The sequence below is a fragment of the Crassostrea angulata genome, chromosome 6 (assembly GCF_025612915.1).
Source record: "Crassostrea angulata isolate pt1a10 chromosome 6, ASM2561291v2, whole genome shotgun sequence".
NCBI lineage: Eukaryota > Metazoa > Mollusca > Bivalvia > Ostreida > Ostreidae > Magallana > Magallana angulata.
Window position 1 is genome coordinate 6,096,256 of NC_069116.1, and position 19,211 is coordinate 6,115,466.

General features: G+C 31.8%; 2 protein-coding genes across 7 annotated transcripts in view; one reads left to right on the forward strand and one right to left on the reverse strand.

Moving 5' to 3' along the window:
- Positions 1 to 6,229, reverse strand: part of LOC128186803 (kinase suppressor of Ras 1-like) — a 24,402-nt gene extending 18,173 nt beyond the window's left edge. For all 6 annotated transcript variants that reach the window (XM_052856707.1, XM_052856705.1, XM_052856708.1 and 3 more), the window contains exons 1-2: positions 6,055 to 6,229; positions 2,204 to 2,344 (exon numbers count right to left, since the gene is read on the reverse strand). In XM_052856707.1, coding sequence (XP_052712667.1) covers positions 2,204 to 2,344; positions 6,055 to 6,219 — 306 coding nt within the window. In that variant the 5' untranslated portion in view covers positions 6,220 to 6,229. The remainder of the gene's footprint in view (positions 1 to 2,203; positions 2,345 to 6,054) is intronic.
- Positions 6,230 to 6,340: 111 nt separating this feature from the next.
- LOC128186805 (replication factor C subunit 5-like) lies at positions 6,341 to 18,366 on the forward strand. The gene is made up of 11 exons (XM_052856710.1): positions 6,341 to 6,486; positions 6,612 to 6,676; positions 9,751 to 9,887; positions 10,804 to 10,883; positions 11,143 to 11,216; positions 11,414 to 11,573; positions 11,786 to 11,867; positions 12,995 to 13,124; positions 13,268 to 13,345; positions 13,572 to 13,626; positions 18,207 to 18,366. Exons 1-11 carry the CDS (start codon positions 6,434 to 6,436, stop codon positions 18,301 to 18,303), a joined length of 1,011 nt encoding a protein of 336 aa, XP_052712670.1. The 5' UTR covers positions 6,341 to 6,433; the 3' UTR covers positions 18,304 to 18,366.
- Positions 18,367 to 19,211: the final 845 nt, after the last annotated feature.

Here is a 19,211-nt window from a genome sequence, read left to right on the forward strand (position 1 = left end):
ACAAAAAACTGAGGGGAAATCCCTGGACCTCTACAATAAATGTCCTGATGATGTAATTTTTTGTTATTCCTTTGAAGTTTTGATAAAAAAAATCCCCAGCAACAGGAGACACTTGAGAGTAGCTCTACATACTCCCACTTTACTCAGCAATGTGAGGATACGGCAGTCTCAGAAACCTAATCTCACTCTCAGGTCCAAATTCTCTTCCTGATTTTGCTAAGAGGAAACTACTTTTATCAGTCTCTATATGTAGTAAAATGGGTATCGGGACTAATAGATTAGGTACACCCCCTCCCATGTACAAACATGTTCAGAGGGATAAACCTGTCCGCAGTGAATTACTAATCAATAAAAAAATAAAGACTTTTGTGATATTTTTGACATTTAGTGGAATATGGTACAAAAGTAAAATTGGGGCAAGAATCTAAAATATAAATTAGAAAATCACAAAGATATTCCCTGTTACTAATTTAATTGTATGTATTGCATAAAAATACAGAGGTTTTATTACATCCAGAGAGATCCAGACTTATTTTATAGTGCAAGGGATCCCTAACATGTGAAAATAGTGTTTATTTATAGTCCCATGTTGTGTTCATAAATTATGACATCAAAGTAAGAAATATTAATCACCCAATCATTAACTACAGACGTGTTGGTGAGTCATTGGGGGATTCCCCTGCCGTCAAGGTAAGCATGTCTTCTCCATAAATGATGCAATCTATTGCATAACCATTGTGTCAAAGACAATCAAGGATCACTCACACAGGTGGAGTCTATGTCACAAAACAAAAAAACGCAGGGGCCAGAAAAAGAATCATGTGTGTAAACACAAGAATCATTTCTTGGGTCTTTTTTGTGTAAATATTAATGTGTTTGATTGTAAGGGGGTGGAGGAGTGGGTGGAGAGGTTAATTGTGCTATGTCTACTAGCTTCTTTGATAATAAAGATACATTTACAGTGTTTTACAGTTTATCTACTTATATATAAATTATCATTATTAACAGCCTCCCACATACTGATTATTGTCATATCAGTTAAATCAGTAAACACTCCTAAGAAAAGTAAGCACCATTTCTTCAATGGTAGAAAAGTTTTTATTACGTGTTTATGATATCAAATGCTATGTCAACAATTTTATTTGAAATGATTTGATGCACAAAATGTTTTTAGTTTCTAAAAATCTCTGAAACAACTCATTTTTTCATATCATTTCATAAAGTTTTAACCCCCTCCCCCCCCCCCCCCCCCCCTTAAAGAGAGATGACTTAATCGGGTTTCACATAAAGATATCAGTGTATAGGAATATTCCACACATAGGTATCAGCTTCTCTTAAGCATCCTAACATAGATATCTGTTTACAGAATGATTCCTGACATAGATATAAGTTTATAGGAAGATTCCTAACATAGATATAAGTTTACAGGAAGATTCCTAAAATAGATATGTTTAGGCTAACATAGACATCAGTTTATAGGAAGATTCCTAACATAGATATAAGTTTATAGGAAGATTCCTAAAATAGATTTAAGTTTATAGTTTAAATAGTTTATAGTAAGATTCCTAACATATGGTACATAAATACCAGTAAGTTTATAGGAAGATTCCTAACATAGATATAAGTTTATACTAGAAAGCTTCCTAATATAAATGACAGTTTATAGGAAGATTCCTAACATAGATATAAGTTTATACTAGGAAGATTCCTAACATAGATATAAGTTTATACTAGAAAGCTTCCTAATATAAATATCAGTTTATAGGAAGATTCCTAACATAGATATAAGTTTATACTAGGAAGATTCCTAACATAGATATAAGTTTATACTAGGAAGATTCCTAACATAGATATAAGTTTATACTAGGAAGATTCCTAACATAGATATAAGTTTATACTAGGAAGATTCCTAACATAGATATAAGTTTATACTAGGAAGATTCCTAACATAGATATAAGTTTATACTAGAAAGCTTCCTAATATAAATATCAGTTTATAGGAAGATTCCTAACATAGATATAAGTTTATACTAGGAAGATTCCTTACATAGATATAAGTTTATACTAGGAAGATTCCTAACATAGATATAAGTTTATACTAGGAAGATTCCTAACATAGATATAAGTTTATACTAGGAAGATTCCTAACATATATATCACTTTGGACTAAATCTGTTAATGTGATGTGCTAGAGACCACAAACCTGTACAGCATTCTCTGGTAGCCCGACCACGGTCAGCCATTGGTCAGTCTTGGGATAACCAGATAGCTTCTCCTGAGTGTGCTGGGGGTCAGCTTTGGTGGTTTGAACCAACTGTTTACTGAACAATTTCAGCAGCTTACTCTGAAATTAAAGAACACAGACAATTTTTAATGTCAAATACAGGGGGTTTATCATTTAAAATACAACGTATAGGGTTGATGATTGTACATAGGACTGGTACTAAATGAGGTTTTCTTTAAATCTTGCCCACAAGCTTTTCTCTAAGTCAGCATACCAGAAATACATACAGAAATTCAAGCAGTATTATAGTAAACTCTCATGATTTTATTATTTGCATGAATTTTTGCAAAATTTTATATTAAAAAAAACCACTTAAATAGGTTGGAGTGATGAATAGGGCGAGGCCAGGAAAAAAAGTATCAACCTAATTTCCAAAAAATATGGTACTAATTAACACATCAACAAACACATATTGATAGTTAGTGATGCTTTTTTATTTCTGAACAAATTGCTCTGGTTTTTTTATAGATGGCCTAAGAAGGAATAAAGGGTGTGTTATGTTGAACGACTGCCCTGACTAAGTGTAAGAAATCCTGTTTTGTTTATTGTTCTTTCACAAAGAGAACTTTCTCCCTTTTGAAGTTCATCAGACCCCCGATCTTTTCCCCTCCTACGTTGTTCTAATTTTTTCTCTCCAACAAGTCGACTGATTTCTTCTATAATCACACTCAATAATCCCTCCTGTTGTACAATGTTATCACATATTCTGTGATGCTGTTATTTACACGAAAAACCAGAATACATGGAAACTCTCACACTGCAGAGTGTGAACAGCGTAAATTAATTGACCACAAACAAAGAATCTGTGTTCTGATTTCTAAAACACTTCACACATTCTTCTGCTGACAAACTTGGCTTATTTGTTGTATGTTATAGAAACCATTATAGGTTTTGTTGATTTTTACAAATCTGATTTTTTTTTCACCTAAGAAGTGTCATAGTGAATTATGCTGTTGTCACTATAAATAAAAAAAATATTGTTTTGCTTTTATTCCCCTGTATGAGTATGGTACATGTATAAATATTAAAATAATCATATCCAAAGTCTTATCACATGACAGGTAACAGAGAAATGTTAAATGGTTACTCATGTGTGCCATCTTTTGTTTATTTGGAATTCCTGTCTATGGAATGCGAAGAATGTGTCATTTAAATATCAGCTACAAAGTGAGCTGCCCTCAAAAGCCCACACAACTCAGGTGTTGTAATACCTGGGTCAAAATAACAATGCATGCAATTGGAGATCTCTTCTTCTTATATTTCTATAAGTTTAATTTGAAAAGATCTAAGAAAGCATGTGAAATATTTCTAATTTCAAAATTATTAGCAAGATCCCTATTGAATGGTCATTTGGTGCATCAAGGGAATTTTACATTCAAATTTAACATTAATGAATTAAGCATTGATCTAATGGAATGCAATAAACAGGCTTTCAGAAAATAGATACATGTATTCTGATTTGAAAAAGTGGACATTAGAAGGTGGTATATCCCTTGGAACAGTTCAGTCTGCACACAACCACCTGCAGCCTGCACCTGCTATTGTGTGCTGGAATAGGCAGCATCAGCCGTATCACAGATTTGTTTTGGCAACTCTAGTGTGTTACCACTGTGCTACTATTGTTCCAAAAACAAAACTATTCAAAACATTAAAAAATTCTGAAATAAATCATCTGTGTCATATATACTGCCATTTCTTTCTATTAACCATTCATTGATAATGTAAAAAATGCGCGTATCAAATGTTCTCATCGCTGTTAAAATATTTCATTTTTAATTAATAATTTGATTTATAGTTCTATTAATTTATATTTATCAATTAGCTGTGCTGCTCAAATTAAAGTTGTGAGACAAGCTAAACTTAATTAAACATATGGTTGCTAGTATCAATTTTCCAGGTAGATAACACTTCAATGCAATTAACACACATTAAAAACTTCTTAAATGATGAGAGACATTTAATACTATCATGTCAATTACACTGTTTTAATTTTTACAAAATAAAAATAAAAATTTTTGATTGTGTGAATCTTTTTAATACATGATTCAAACTTACCGAGATGGTTACAGGATTAAATGAAAACAACTTATGTGGAAATGTTGTGACTAGGTCTTGTACTCATGCAGTCGACATAATGACATCATTACAGAAGGACTACATATATATAAGACTTACAAGTCCCTTAACCTTATGTCAATTAAGATAAGATTCTGTCAATATATCTAGCCTTGCATTTAATTTTGTGTTTGATATGACATATGATAATAATTAATACAACGTACTAGCTATAAAAGAAATTTACTAAGCCCCAAAACTGCATCTGCTTCTACATGCATATGTAATATTAATATTACATGCATGTGTAGTAAGCTTTTACATAAGGCCCCTCAATTGGCCATCCTCTGTAGAAGTTTAATACTCAAAGTTAATTTTATATCATTCATCATTACATTATTAAGAGTTATCTTAATACTATGCAATGGAATAAATGAAAATCATGAGTGTAAATGAAATGATCAATAAATGAAAATGTTAACACAATTAATAATTGACTTTTGAGAAAACAATAGTATGTTACCTGAATGTTTACAAAGTGGGTGTGCCAAAATTTTATTTTCTTTTTCATAAGGTTAAAATTTGGCACATTTTCTTTATCAATTCTTAAAACATCAATAAGTCAATATGTAAATATGATTATTTAGGCAAATAGTAAGTAAGTAAATCATTTATGATAGTGACATGGGTTTCAATTGAGCATATACACATTGAAATATAACATATATTGTCACACCCGGCCCATCAAACCTATATGTCACTGTTTTTAATTTTAATACAAATATTAAAGTCAGCATGAAAGTTTGGTTTGTCTTATCCTGAAAGCTTTAAATATGAATTGAGCAAATAATAATAAGATCCTTTTCTTTAAACAATCCTCGTTCAGGCAACAATTTTATTGTTATGCAATATTTTAAACAAGAAAAAGTAAGAATATATATTAGTTATTCCATGAGAATTGAAAGAATTACATTTTCTTAAGTTTGTAAAATTGCAATATATATATATATATATATATATATATATATATATATATATATATATATATATATATATATATATATATAAATGAAAATGTTAACACAATTAATAATTGACTTTTGAGAAAACAACAGTATGTTACCTGAATGTTTACAAAGTGGGTGTGCCAAAATTTTATTTTCTTTTTCATAAGGTTAAAATTTGGCACATTTTCTTTATCAATTCTTAAAACATCAATAAGTCAATATGTAAATATGATTATTTAGGCAAATAGTAAGTAAGTAAATCATTTATGATAGTGACATGGGTTTCAATTGAGCATATACACATTGAAATATAACATATATTGTCACACCCGGCCCATCAAACCTATATGTCACTGTTTTTAATTTTAATACAAATATTAAAGTCAGCATGAAAGTTTGGTTTGTCTTATCCTGAAAGCTTTAAATATGAATTGAGCTTTTGCTTTTGTTATATATATATATTAGTTATTGCATCAAAATAAACCACCTGTCATGATACAGCAAAATACAGCAGTTTTAGAAATCTACATAAGAGATATTAATCTCGTTTGACTAGTTGTATCAACAATGTTATTAATGATAAAAGAATTAATAATTATGTCATACAACTACTTGTGCATTCACACTCCAAAACAGCACAATTTCTTATAATTTACACATAGTGCTACATCTATGCCTTGTTAGCTTACTGTAACTTTTATTGCTCACCTCCTGTTCTCTAATTTCATTCTGTGTCAAATCATTTGTTGCTGCACATTCATTTCGTAAACCTAGCAGTAGTTTCGCTGTGCTATCTATCATAGTTTGTATGAATTCCACATTTTTCAGAGTTTTCTCGATGACTTCGTTCTCTGCGTCTGAAGAGTCGGACATTTTGTCACCTGATTATCTATATATACTGTTTATGTACATGCTGTCCGACAGATTGATGCAATTACATTTCAAGTCATGTTTCAGGTAAACATCAAACACCGTAGTCGGATGACAAACGACGGAAAATATCCAATGACTTTCGCCATCTTGAATCTTGTTTAAGTCTCGCCAATCACGTGATTTAAACGAGACTTTAAAAATTGCCGGGAAAAAAATGTCAACAAAAGAGTATCCAACAACTGATAGAAATAACCCAAATTTGCCATGGTAAACACTTTGAGTTTCGTGTTTTTGAGTTTTTGTTGTTGTTCATGTCAATAAGTAGAATGCAAATCACCTATCAATATTCACGAGTAAGATTTCACACATGAATTTGAACATCAATATTATAGGGTTGAAAAGTACAGACCTAAGCAGTTGGATGAACTTATTTCTCACAAAGATATTATCTCAACAAGTAAGTATTTATTCTCCATTAAAATTTACTCAATGCATAAAGTTAACAGTTAGCTCTCTCCCTACTGGTTTCAGAACTAGCAGAGACGTAAATATATATTATTAAATAATAATGTTTTCGTCCCTGACACTATACTCTGTCCCGAGTTTTTGCTTCCACCACTTTTTGCCTGATATTTCAATAATAGTAAATACCTTAGTGCTCAAACTACGTTCATTCACTATAGTCTGTCCCAAGATATTTATGCAGCACATTTGGACGATTTTAAAAAAAAATACACATACCTGTGAAAGAAGTGCACTTGTAATAGTTGAAAGGGTTAATTTCCAAGATAATTTCATTGACACATTATCAACTGTCACTTAGAAAAAATCACAGGAACGAAAACAGATTCCTTACTGAGATTTATAACGGGGAATGTTTACATCTTTACTCCATTCGGAATACATCGCGCAATTTTTCAACGTTATCATCCGGGCTTGCTGCAATACAAAATCTCTGTAGACATCACATTTTTGGGAGTTGATTTTAATCAACTCTCCTATGCACTTACTCGGACAAAGCGAAAGTGAAACAGTGTTTGGACCTAAGCACAAATCAATACCGCTGACAGCACTTAGTTCTGGAAAATATTCGATAAATTTGATGCTCTGTATTCTGAAGCATTGTTTTTCAAGAAAACTTATTTATCAATACCATGAAAATAATAAGATTTTAAATTGTACAAACAGTTTAGTTATTTTGTAAAGTCGTATGTATTCCTACGCTAGAGTTCAATGTAGTCTCGTTCAACCAGACGCTAGGCTGTCTCTGTCGATATCCGACAAAATATATCTTGCTTGTCGGAGATAAACGGAGACAGCCGAGTGTTTGGTTGAACAAGACAAGAGTTCAATCTTGCCTGGATCCATACAATTTCTCAGAAATATTTCGATTACTGATACTACTTGCCATGCAAAATCACATATTTATCATTTTGAATAAATGATAATCGATAAAATCAACTCCCGTCAGTACTTCAGTACTTTGATTTAGCATTGTATTGAAACCTGATACGCTAACAGGGGCGTTTCGACTGAGAAATCTTGGAAATTTTTAATACTTTTGAATGAACATTGTTTGAACCCTGAGGTATTACAAATACCATTAAAAAAATTGTTTTTGTTCCTGTGAAATTTTATGAGTGAAAAGGGATAATTGTTCAATGAAGATATCTTGGATATATTCCCTTTCATCGATTTCAATTGTATTTTTTTCACAGGTATGTGTATTTTTATTAAAAATCATCAAAAATTGATGGAAGCAATAACTTGGGACAGACTGTAGGATTTATTAGGTACAGCACAATCTCTTGATTATATAATTGGATGGGAGAAATAGTGAACTGCGTTTTCCGAATCTCTAGTCAGGTGCTCTACCAGCTGAGCTTTCTGGTGCCATTATTCGAAATGGTTTGACCGGCACAATTATATTATATCCCAAATGGGCTATTACTGTATTTTCCCGACGACTCGTCGATGCGGACGACTCGTCGAATTGCCCATTTTTAGCCAAAATTTTAACAAAATCCTACGATGCATAGATCTCAGACCATACGTCGATCTTATCACTTCAAAATGGCCTATAAAACTGCAGTAACATTATCAGTGTATGATGCCACGATGTCACCGATATTGCTACCAATTGCAATTATTATTAATGATTAACATTTAAACAATTACGCTTTATACTTATGCATCAAATTTTCAAATACCGGCAACTTCTACAAAGTCGCTTGCATTTTAAACAATTCCCGATATCGCGTGTTATGCAAAACTAAACTTACTTTGTCAGAAATATTTTATTCCCAAGCATTAAAATAAGTATCCACTCTGACTATCGCCAGTGTATTCGCCATTACGTAACCAGCCACCTGTTGACTCGGCGCGTGGTCAATGTTTGTTTAACAATTTCCGGTGTCATAGGCATGCACCTGTCTCGTGTCGGACTTCAAAGGGGGATCTCAAGTGCAGAAAGCTTAGCAATTACTATGATTTGATGAAACTTGTTTACTTTGTATCAAGTAATGCAGTTACACGCTATTGTTTTACATAGACACTGTTAGAAATAGATCGATCATTTGTACGACTTGATAATGACGATATACGACATACATACGTTTCCTAAGAAAATTGTCTAACAATAATCAAAGAATTGGACAATAATTAATCAATGAACTATAATCACTCTTATAACGGTACTCTTTTTATACACAGGGAGTGAAATTGCCGTAAAGATCTCACCCTTAGGGCATGATTATTAACACAACCGGTGTCAGCCTATTGTATAAACAATAGTATTGATAATTGCCGATTACGTATTTTAAGATTGAATTTGACCATTAAATATTTCTGATTTATACTTTCCACTAACAACTCTTTACAAATAAAATAATTAAATTTAAAAAACATCCCCCAGACCTACTGCAATATTTTCTTCCATTCAAACTTGGTTTCAATTTTACTGCGCAATGTTATCTTCCTATAAGTGATACATAGAACCATGTGACGATGTCACGGATGTGTTTATAAAAACGGAACGGTAAAACTTTTAATTGATTAAAGACAATGTAACATTTTTTAATAACTGTTGTTATTATTATGTATTTAAGTGTTGACAGATGAGTGAAAATGATAATTATTAAAGATGAACAGTGAATTCAACAACGTAATTTTTAATCACACAGCCAACTCAAGATGATTAAAACCAAGATTTTTAATGCTATTTTTAATAAAAATTTTCTGACATCGAGCCTACGACAAGTCGATCAAGACGATAAGTCGGGTGCTCTGCTTCAGAGAAAAAAAATACCGACTAATCGTCGGAAAAATACGGTAGATTCCATTTGGGCAATTGGTCCCAACCTGATGAAAATCAAGTTTTGATCCATACATTTCTGAATGGCCCAGGCTGTATGTAATGCAAACCATTTGATGCATTAGTTATTGTGAACAATGAGTACATAGAACATTAGTTTTGCAATTTAAAGCATTAAAAAAGTAGTACTTTTGTTTTCTATATCTCTCTTTTTTTAGTTGATAAATTTGTTAAAGAAGACAGACTGCCCCATCTTTTGTTTTATGGACCTCCAGGAACAGGAAAAACCAGCACTATTCTTGCAGTAGCAAAGCAGATCTACTCTCCCAAGGAATTTAACTCTATGGTGTTGGAGGTGACTTGTTGCTTCATTTTACCTGGTCATACATAAAAGTTTTATATGCAAGCCTTTTTTTTGAATGTTTATCATGTTTTTAGTCCCAAAACCAACATTAACGAATAATCAGGCAACATAGTTGTAATTTTATGTCCCATACGAGAAATAGAGTCTGCACAAGCTTTTACACAATATGTATTATCAGTATTACTTGTTATAATGTCACAGAAAATCAACCAGAGGAATGACAATATTAACCATGTTAACAGAGAAATACTTAAATAATGTATGTTTGTTATAAGAAATAATGTTTTGATATTTTATCATTTTGTTCATAGACTTTGAATTTACATGTATATGCAAAGTGTGCTTCATAAGATGTATTTGACTAAATTCATGAAGCAAACAATTTTCTGAATTTGGCATTTTTGTATGACAAAAAACGGGTTAAAACTCAAACAACAGAATACATAGTTATCTAGGGTTGATAATAAAATAAAACTACAAATGCAACTGTTTGTATATTGATAAAACATTGCAAGAAAACGAACAGATTTCATACGACTTTCTTGTTTCTCTATCAGCAATGTTAACCTCATGACGTCACAGTTCATTTTGCACCAAATTTGGCTTCATTAAAAAACTGTTCAAGTGTGAAATCGGGTTTCCCGAAACATCTTGAAAAGTAATTGCGCAATCGCAGTAAAAATTTTAGGATGCTGGTTTTTATTTCACATAGATTTCCATTATATCAAAATTGACTGACATTGCAGGTACCCTTTAAATTTTATCAGTGTGTATCAGCATTTATTACTGATAATTTTTCTGGGTAATGCCTGCAGTAAAAATTTTTATCCTATCTGGAAGGAATTATAACATCATGATAAAAGAAAACAATGTCCTTATTAATATTGAACTCTACTTTTATTTACAGTTGAATGCATCAGATGATCGAGGAATAGGTATAGTGCGGGGACAGATTCTCAGCTTTGCAAGTACAAGAACTATATTTAAGTATGCATCTGAATTTTCATTTCATTTTATTTTTCATCAATAATTTGAAAAACTGACACCTCTAAAAAATTTAATTTGCTATACATGTTATTGAATAAAATTAAATGTTGTAAAGTAATACATGTATATTTAATATCCTCTTACTCTTTTTAATAATCATTTTACAAAATCCTAAATTCTAGAAATATCTAGGGATCTCTAATAGCAGAAAATTTATTTTTCAGCTTCAATGTTCATTACTGTTTTGTTACTTACTTAGATCTGGTTATAAGATTGTGATACTAGACGAGGCTGATGCTATGACAAGAGATGCACAAAATGCTTTACGTAGAGGTGAGCGTCCTCTGTAACAAATAAATACAACATCTGATTCATACTGTTCAACCGTTATGTATCTGACATAATTATTGTAAAGAATGAGATTCAAAATTTCATCACAGGAATCATAAAATTTGATGGAAAAGTGATAAATTGAATGATATTGCTTAAAAATGTAGTGGTCTATTGTATGTAGTTTTTGAATTTTTTAGTCATTGAGAAGTTTACAGAGAACACACGTTTTTGCATCATCTGCAATTACCTTTCAAAGATCATCCCCGCTCTCCAGTCTCGGTGTACTCGCTTCAGGTTCGGACCTCTGGGTACTGACCAAATGGTGCCACGCCTTCAGCATGTCATACAACAAGAACAGTAAATATTTACATTTTATATGATTTAAGGCTAATGATTTTTGACATGGCAGCTACTGAAGTACCTTCTGTGAATCCTCAGTGCTAAGAAAAATCATTTTGTACATGCATTATATACTGACAAAAAGCATTAGTTATTTAGCGCTTCCTGAATGATTTCTGCCAAAAAAAACTTGAATTTCAGATAATTGAGCATTTTGTTATTTTTTTCAGATGTAATGTCACAGAGGATGGCATGAAAGCCTTAGTTACTCTAGCCAATGGTGACATGAGGAAAGCTCTAAATATTCTCCAGGTAACATTCCTAGGAAAATAGAGTGAAAGATTAATTTACATTAAAGTATAAACAGCATACTGTTCACACTTGCATATGATGTGAAGCATATTTCGTATGTACAGAAATTTAATACAGTAAAACTCATTTAGTACGAACATGGATATAGCGAAATCTCGGATATATCTAAGTTTTTTTAGTCCTCAGTAAAATTATTAACAAATCTTTGCAAAATTTTACAGTATAACAAATTTGGATATAAAGAATTTACAGATATAGCGAACTGATTTTGAGTTCCGTAGAGGTGAATAATGATGAAATTTAACACTTTTATTACAAATTTCTTTACAGTTTAAAATGTTTGCACTACCATTTCACATAATAGTTCAAATGAATTTATTTTCACATAAATTTTTCAATTTACAATCCGATTATTAAAGGTATCAAAGAATGAATTTTAATTCTAAGCCTCAATTAGCAAAAAATGTAGTCTGGTAAAAGAAAACATGTATAAAGTGAATTCGCCATAGTTAATATAAGGAATTCGTTATACGGATATAATGAATTACGGATATAACGAAGTTAATCTATTGGCCCCTAGGACTTCGCTTTAACCGAGTTTTACTGTACAGCAAAATGAAATCTTTATGCACTCTTCATTTTGTAATTTATATGTTTGATGTACTCCGACCCATGGGTAGGTAGTAGCTCTTTTTTAAATTTTCTTGCACATCGATAAACTATTTTTTCTTGTACTGAGAATGCTAAACAAATTCAAAATTCATTGACACAGAAACATAGTTTAAATGTGTTTTTAATATGACATGGGCAATCAATTTTTTTAAAAATCAAATTTAAAATGGAGAATTTCAACGGGTTGGTTGAAGTACATCAAACAAATCATTTTTTTTAAATTTATTATAGAAAACATAATTTTTCAGAGAGAGCATGTTATTGATTTTGATTATAAATCTCTCTTAGTAAATGATAAAATGTAAGTGGGAAAGATTGGCACTGGCTTACAAAACACAGATAAATTTATGAATATTGAGTATGTTCAATGACTGGCAAATATTAACATGGTTTTCTAACTAAAATCTGCACTGGATGTGCATAACTTTTAATATAAATCAAATCACCGTTTGCAGAGCACACATATGGCTCATGATGTGGTGAATGAAGACAATGTTTATACATGTGTGGGCCATCCACTTAGAAGAGACATAGAAAACATCATCAACTGGGTCCTGAATGAGAATTTCACCTCTGCGTACAACAGTATCCTTTAATGCTTTTGTTTTTTATTTGTTTAGCCCAATCTAGAATTTCACATAAACTATCCAAGCCAGGGTTTTTGATGTTATATGAGAGCAACTTATAATATCTCTTTTGCATTTTATTGATTCTTAAAGGCTGCTAAGATATTTTAGAAATGAAGACAGAAAAAGGTCTGGCTCTTCAAGATATCCTGACAGAAGTTCATACATATGTACATAGACGTGAGTTGAGAATGCTATTATTTTAGATTTGGCTTGATATATAACTTTACATTTAACTGGGTTATATATATATATTTTATCTGCTGACAAATCATGAAAATTAATAATAGAAAATTTTGATATGATGTACATGTAGCTCTGTATTTGAAGTGTCCTAAACCATGATAAATGAAACTATATTTCGGTCATTAGTCAAGCTTAACTTTTGTTATTTTTTCAATTTCAGTTGACTTACCAATTAATGTAAAAATTCATCTTCTGGACAAAATGGCAGAAGTAGAGTAAGTAACTTACAATGTCTTTTACAATATATCTGTATACTAAATAAATGTGTATGCTTACTTAACATCATTAAATTGTTTTTTTAATGTACAATATAAAAATACTCATTATTCATGTAAATTAAAGTAAGTATAAAGCTAGTTTCCTAAGAAAATCTATATTATAAGTTGTATTAAAATGTATTGTTTGCTGTATAATTTTACATGTGTTTAAGATCTATATATTAATTGCACCTTTTAAGTTTAAACCTCCTAATAGTTGTAGAGAAAAAATTGTCATACCCAGACTCTTATTATAAACTCTTAAGCAAGTATTTGAACAGTAATATATGTAGCATTTGTCAGTAAAGAAAGATAAGTTTTGAAAATTCAAGGTCTCCAATCCCCAGATATTTTAAGTCAATTTGTAATAAAGTTTTTTTTTTAGCAAAATCCCTTTATATCTGGATATAAAGTAAAATATATTTATGCATGGTCATATGTATGATGAGCATAAAGGCTACTTTCAAAATTGATCCTTTGGTTTCAGAATGCTTAGATCTTGTAGCAAATGTGAATAACTAATTACAAATGCATACAAAGTTGACAATTCTAATCAATATAATCCTCTTTCAATCTTTCCTAAATGTGAATTAACACACTGTCTTACTAACGCACCAACATATATCGAGATACCCATATCCCCTCAAAAATAAAATGCATGAGGGGATAACAATATATACAAATCCCTCCTGGACAATCAAAAACACACATCACCCTAACACAAACCTCCCACTTATTTTTCACAAATTTTACAGTCTTCTGGTTACGTTTTAGAGAACATCAGCCTATCCATGTATTTTTCTATTCATCATTAAATGTTTTTACATGAAAAAAAATATACATAAGGGCCTAAAATGCCCCCCTAAATTAAACATCATATATGTATTTTACTGTACTAATATATGTTTTTGTTATGAATATGTCGTCTATCCTTTCCAGCCATTTTTCAATTTTTTTCAATGGCTTATATTAACGCAGTTTTTCTTTCAGAAAACATTGAGCACAGGCTTAAACAAAGAAAATATTTTCATCAAACTTTAATATTACAAGACTAATGAAAGACTAAGATTTTGCTTGTTCAAAACTTTATCCTATATTTCCCATCTGAAAAAGATAACGAAAATGCACATATTGGACTGATTTTTTTGAATTCTAAATATAGCTTCACTTATGACATCTGATACTGCCAGTTTATAAAATTTATTGAGATGTATATATGAAAAATTACATCATATAACAATTCTCCTACAAAACAATAAAACAATTCATATGCCTAAAAAGTATTGAAAAAGTTGAAGTATGGGGGCCAAATTTGACTCTTTTCATATATAGTTCTCAAATCTATTTTTGATGTTAATGACACATTCATGATTTATAGAAAAATATATGAAGAGAAACAAGAGGACCATGAGCCACAACAGTTTGTAACAATCCATTTCGTAGCATATGCTATTTTTATTTTAAATTTTTAACCTTTTCTGGGGCCCAAGTATTGGTCTGGGGTTTATGGTTGGCTTTAACAATTTAAATTATACACTATTTGAGGATCCTTGCATATTAATCTCACAAACTTTAGCATTGTAGTTCTTGAGAAGAAAGTTTTTAAACATTTTTATTTCTATGTTAAACTTTGAACCCCTCTTGAGGCCCCAGTAGTAGTTGGGTGGTCACAGCCTTATTAATTTAGAATCTACATTATTTAAGGATGCTTTCAACTTCACAAATTGAAGCATTGTAGTTCTTCAGATGAAGATTTTTAAACATATACCTCTATATTTTTATGTTAAACTTTTAAGCCCATCTGGGGCCCCAGTATTAGATGGAGGCTTTTACAATTTAGAATCTACGCTATTTTAGGATGCTTACAAGTAATTTGACAAATTGAAGCATTGTAGTTCTCAAGAATCTTATTGTCCAAGGTTGCATTCATAGCAATCTCACAAATTATAGCATTTTAATTCTCGAGAAGAAGATTATGAAAATTTTTAACTTTGAACCCATTTTAGGGCCCCAATATTAGTTCGGGGGGTCATGCTTTTACCAATTTAGAATCTACAATAGCCATGGATGTTTAGATAGTAATCCACAAACTGATGCACTGATGTTCTTGAGATGTTCCCTATACATGTATATTTCTTATTAACTTTGAACCCTTCCTGGGGCCGAAATATTAGTCTAAAGGTAACGTCTTTAAAAATTTAGAATCTTCACAATATGAGGAATCTTTCATAGTAATCTCACAAACTGTAGCATTGTAGTTCTAAAGAAGATTTTTAAAACACTTTTCCTCTATACTTCTATGCTAAACTTTGAACCCCTTCTGGGGCCCCAGTGTTGGTCTGGGGGTCACAGCTTTTACTATTTAGTCTAGGGGTAACCTCTACCAAAATTTAGAATCATCACAAGTTGAGGATGCTTGTATAGTAATCTCACAAACTTTAACATTATAGATCTCGCAAAGAAGATGTTTAAATATTTATTTCTGTGTTAAACTTTGAACACCCTTGGTGCCCCAGTATTACCGGTAGTCCGGAGGTCACGAATTTACTAATTTAGAATCTACAATAGCCAAGGATGTAGTAATATCCCAACTGTTGCCTTGTAGTTCTTGAGAAGAAGATTTTTAAACATTTTCTTAAATACCGGTATGTTAAACTTTGAAACCCGTCTGGGGCCCAGTTATTGTCCGAGGTCACGATTTTTTGGAGTTGATTTTAATCAACTCTCCTATGCAGTTACCCGGACAAACCGAAAGTGAAACAGTGTTTGGACCTCAGCACAAATCATCGCTGCTGACAAGACTTAGTTCTTGAAAATAATTGATAAATTCGATGTAATGTATGCTAAAGCATTGTTTTTCAAGGAAACTTATTTGAAAATAGTCAGATTTTAAAAGATACGAACAATTTAGATATTTTTTGTAGTCGTATGTATTCCTACGCCAGAGTTCAATATAGTCTCGTTCAACTCGACGCTCGGTTGTCTCCGTAAATCTCCGACAAACAGAGAGTCTCTCTTGCTTGTTGCAGTTTACGGTGTCAGCCGAGCGTTTGGTTGAACGAGACTAGAGTTCAATATTGCTTGGATCCATACAATTTTCGAAAATATTTTTATTACTGATACATAGTTTGATTGAATTAAATTTATCTTTAAATATTATTTAACATGATTCATATGGGGGTTTCTCGACATTCTTGTCGAAAAAGTCCAAAAATTCATATTATAAAAATGTGCGTAATTCAAATACAAATTAGAAACTGCATGTACTTGTCATGCAAAATAACATATCATTGACTTTAAAATAAAATCAACTCCCGTCAGTTCTTCAGTACTTTGATTACAATTAAGAATCTTCAGTTTATATACAAGCTTCTGTATAAATATTGGCATTTCTGGTGAAGTGTTTCCGCATCTTGAGGAGAAGTATTTTTAAACTTTTCCCCTATGTGATTCAATGTTAAAATTTGAACCCCACCTGGGGCCCCAGTTTTGGCCCAGGGGTCACAATTTTTACAATAATGTTTACTATATATAAGCTTTTGTGTAATCATTTGCATTTCTAGTGCAGTGGCTCTTGAGAAAAAGATTTTAAATTTTTTTCTTTCATATTTCTATGTTAAACTTTGACCCCCGCCTGGGGCCCTAGCTTTAACCCAGAGGTCACAATTTTACAATTTAGAATTTTTAATATTTTTTCAGGCTTTTTTGTAAATATTTGGGTGGAGGTCACGGTTTTTACAATTTAGAATCGTCACTATATACAAGCTTTTGTGTAAATTTTGGCATTTTTGGTAAAGTTGTTCTTGAGAAGAAGATTTTCCCACAGATTTCTATGTTAAAATTTGAACCCCTCCTTAGGCCTCAGTTATGGCTCGAGGGTCACGATTATTACAATTAAGAATCTTCACTATATAGTAGTATTCAAGCTTGTATGTAAATATGGGCATTTATGGTGCCGTGGTTCTTGAAAAGAAGATTTTAAGACTTTTTTCTAGGTATTTCTATGTCAATATTTGACCCCGCCTGGGGCCCCCGATTTAACCTAGGGTCACGAATCTTCACTGCATATACACATGTATATATTCAAGCTTTTGTGTAAATATTGGCATTTTTTGTGCAGTTGTTCTTGAGAAGAAGCAATTGCCTCCTTTAAAAAGGGATTAGCACTTTGTTTTAACATTTAGACTCCCCTTCCCCTAAGGATACTTTGTACCAAGTTTGGTTAAATTTGGCCCAGTGATTTTAGAAAAGTTAAAAATGTGAAAAGTTTTTGGACGGACAGACGGGCGACGGACAAAAGGTGATCATAAAAACTCACTTGAATCTTCGGTAAAAGTGAGCTAAAGAGGGCGTTATTTTCTACACTGGGGCTCAGATTCCTTGTCAAGCCTTGGCAAAGTCTTCTCCAAGATCATGAATCCTTTTCCCTTGATGGAATTTTACTCTCAGATGAATTGTAAATGGAAGTTTATGATCACTCCTGGAGAATAGAACAAAGTAAAATACTGTAATCTGATTATTTTTTGTTTTACTTTCAGACATAGGCTGGCCTCTGGCACCAATGAAAAGATCCAGCTTTCATCTCTGATAGCTGCATTCCAAGTAGCTCGAGATCTCATTGTTCAAGAAACATAATGATTTCTTATGAAACAAATCAAACTGTCTACCGCTATTATGAATAAATTTTCTTGAATAAGTGTTCCATCTTCTTTTTGGAGTTTTTTATGCTTTGTGCAAATCAAAAGGAACTGAAAAGTAGGCTTGTGGAATTGGACAAATCTGCCTTTAAGATTGCATCTATACAAACATCATTTGTTTCTAAAGATTTTTTCATGAATAACTTGATATCTTCAATACTTACTTTTATTGTTTTCACAAATACGAAGAAGGAAATACTCGAGTTAGTGCAGGACACTGTCATATTTTTCTTTTCTTGCTACTTTTCTCAACAATTTCTAAATAAGCTGCAGACTTTTTTAGCAGTTCAAAGTATTTAGATGTACAGGCCCCACTTTCGTTGAAATATCTAACACCGCTATTGATAATTGGTGGCTGTACTATAAATAGATTTTATACACTTATTCCAAGCGAGAAGAAAAGACCTTCAAATATACACGGCACTGCATTATAAACAAATAGAAAATGCACCAAAAAAAAAGAGAAAAGCGCAGAATCTAATGCAATAGTAATGCTACAAGTTGGTCATGATTCCAAGGTGTGCACTCAGATTAACAAATGCGAAGGGTTGATTTGCACGTGTTCTGGTGTCGGTGATGGAAAAACAAGAATGTCGTCTCTATTTAAATGAGCCACGCTTAACTTTATAAGCGTCTTTTCACAATTTAAAAATCATAAGAAAACTACGCAGGTTTAAGATTGTAGGCATTAGAACCATTTTACTAAAACCTTTGATTTTCAGTAGGGCGTAATTATCTATTCCTCGCGTCAAAACAAGTTAAAAATGACGCGGTTTCAAGCGAAAAATGCACCGATTGCGTAGACTTAGCGTAAAAGCCAGACAAATCTTGTTAATTTCAAAGAGC

Excerpts from the sequence above, each read along its gene's own strand:
- LOC128186805 (XM_052856710.1), top strand. The coding sequence starts at position 6,434 with ATGTCAACAAAAGAGTATCCAACAACTGATAGAAATAACCCAAATTTG. Across the intron at positions 6,677-9,750 it reads CAAAGATATTATCTCAACAA|TTGATAAATTTGTTAAAGAA; the intron begins GTAAGTATTTAT and ends CTCTTTTTTTAG. Across the intron at positions 9,888-10,803 it reads TTAACTCTATGGTGTTGGAG|TTGAATGCATCAGATGATCG; the intron begins GTGACTTGTTGC and ends TTTTATTTACAG.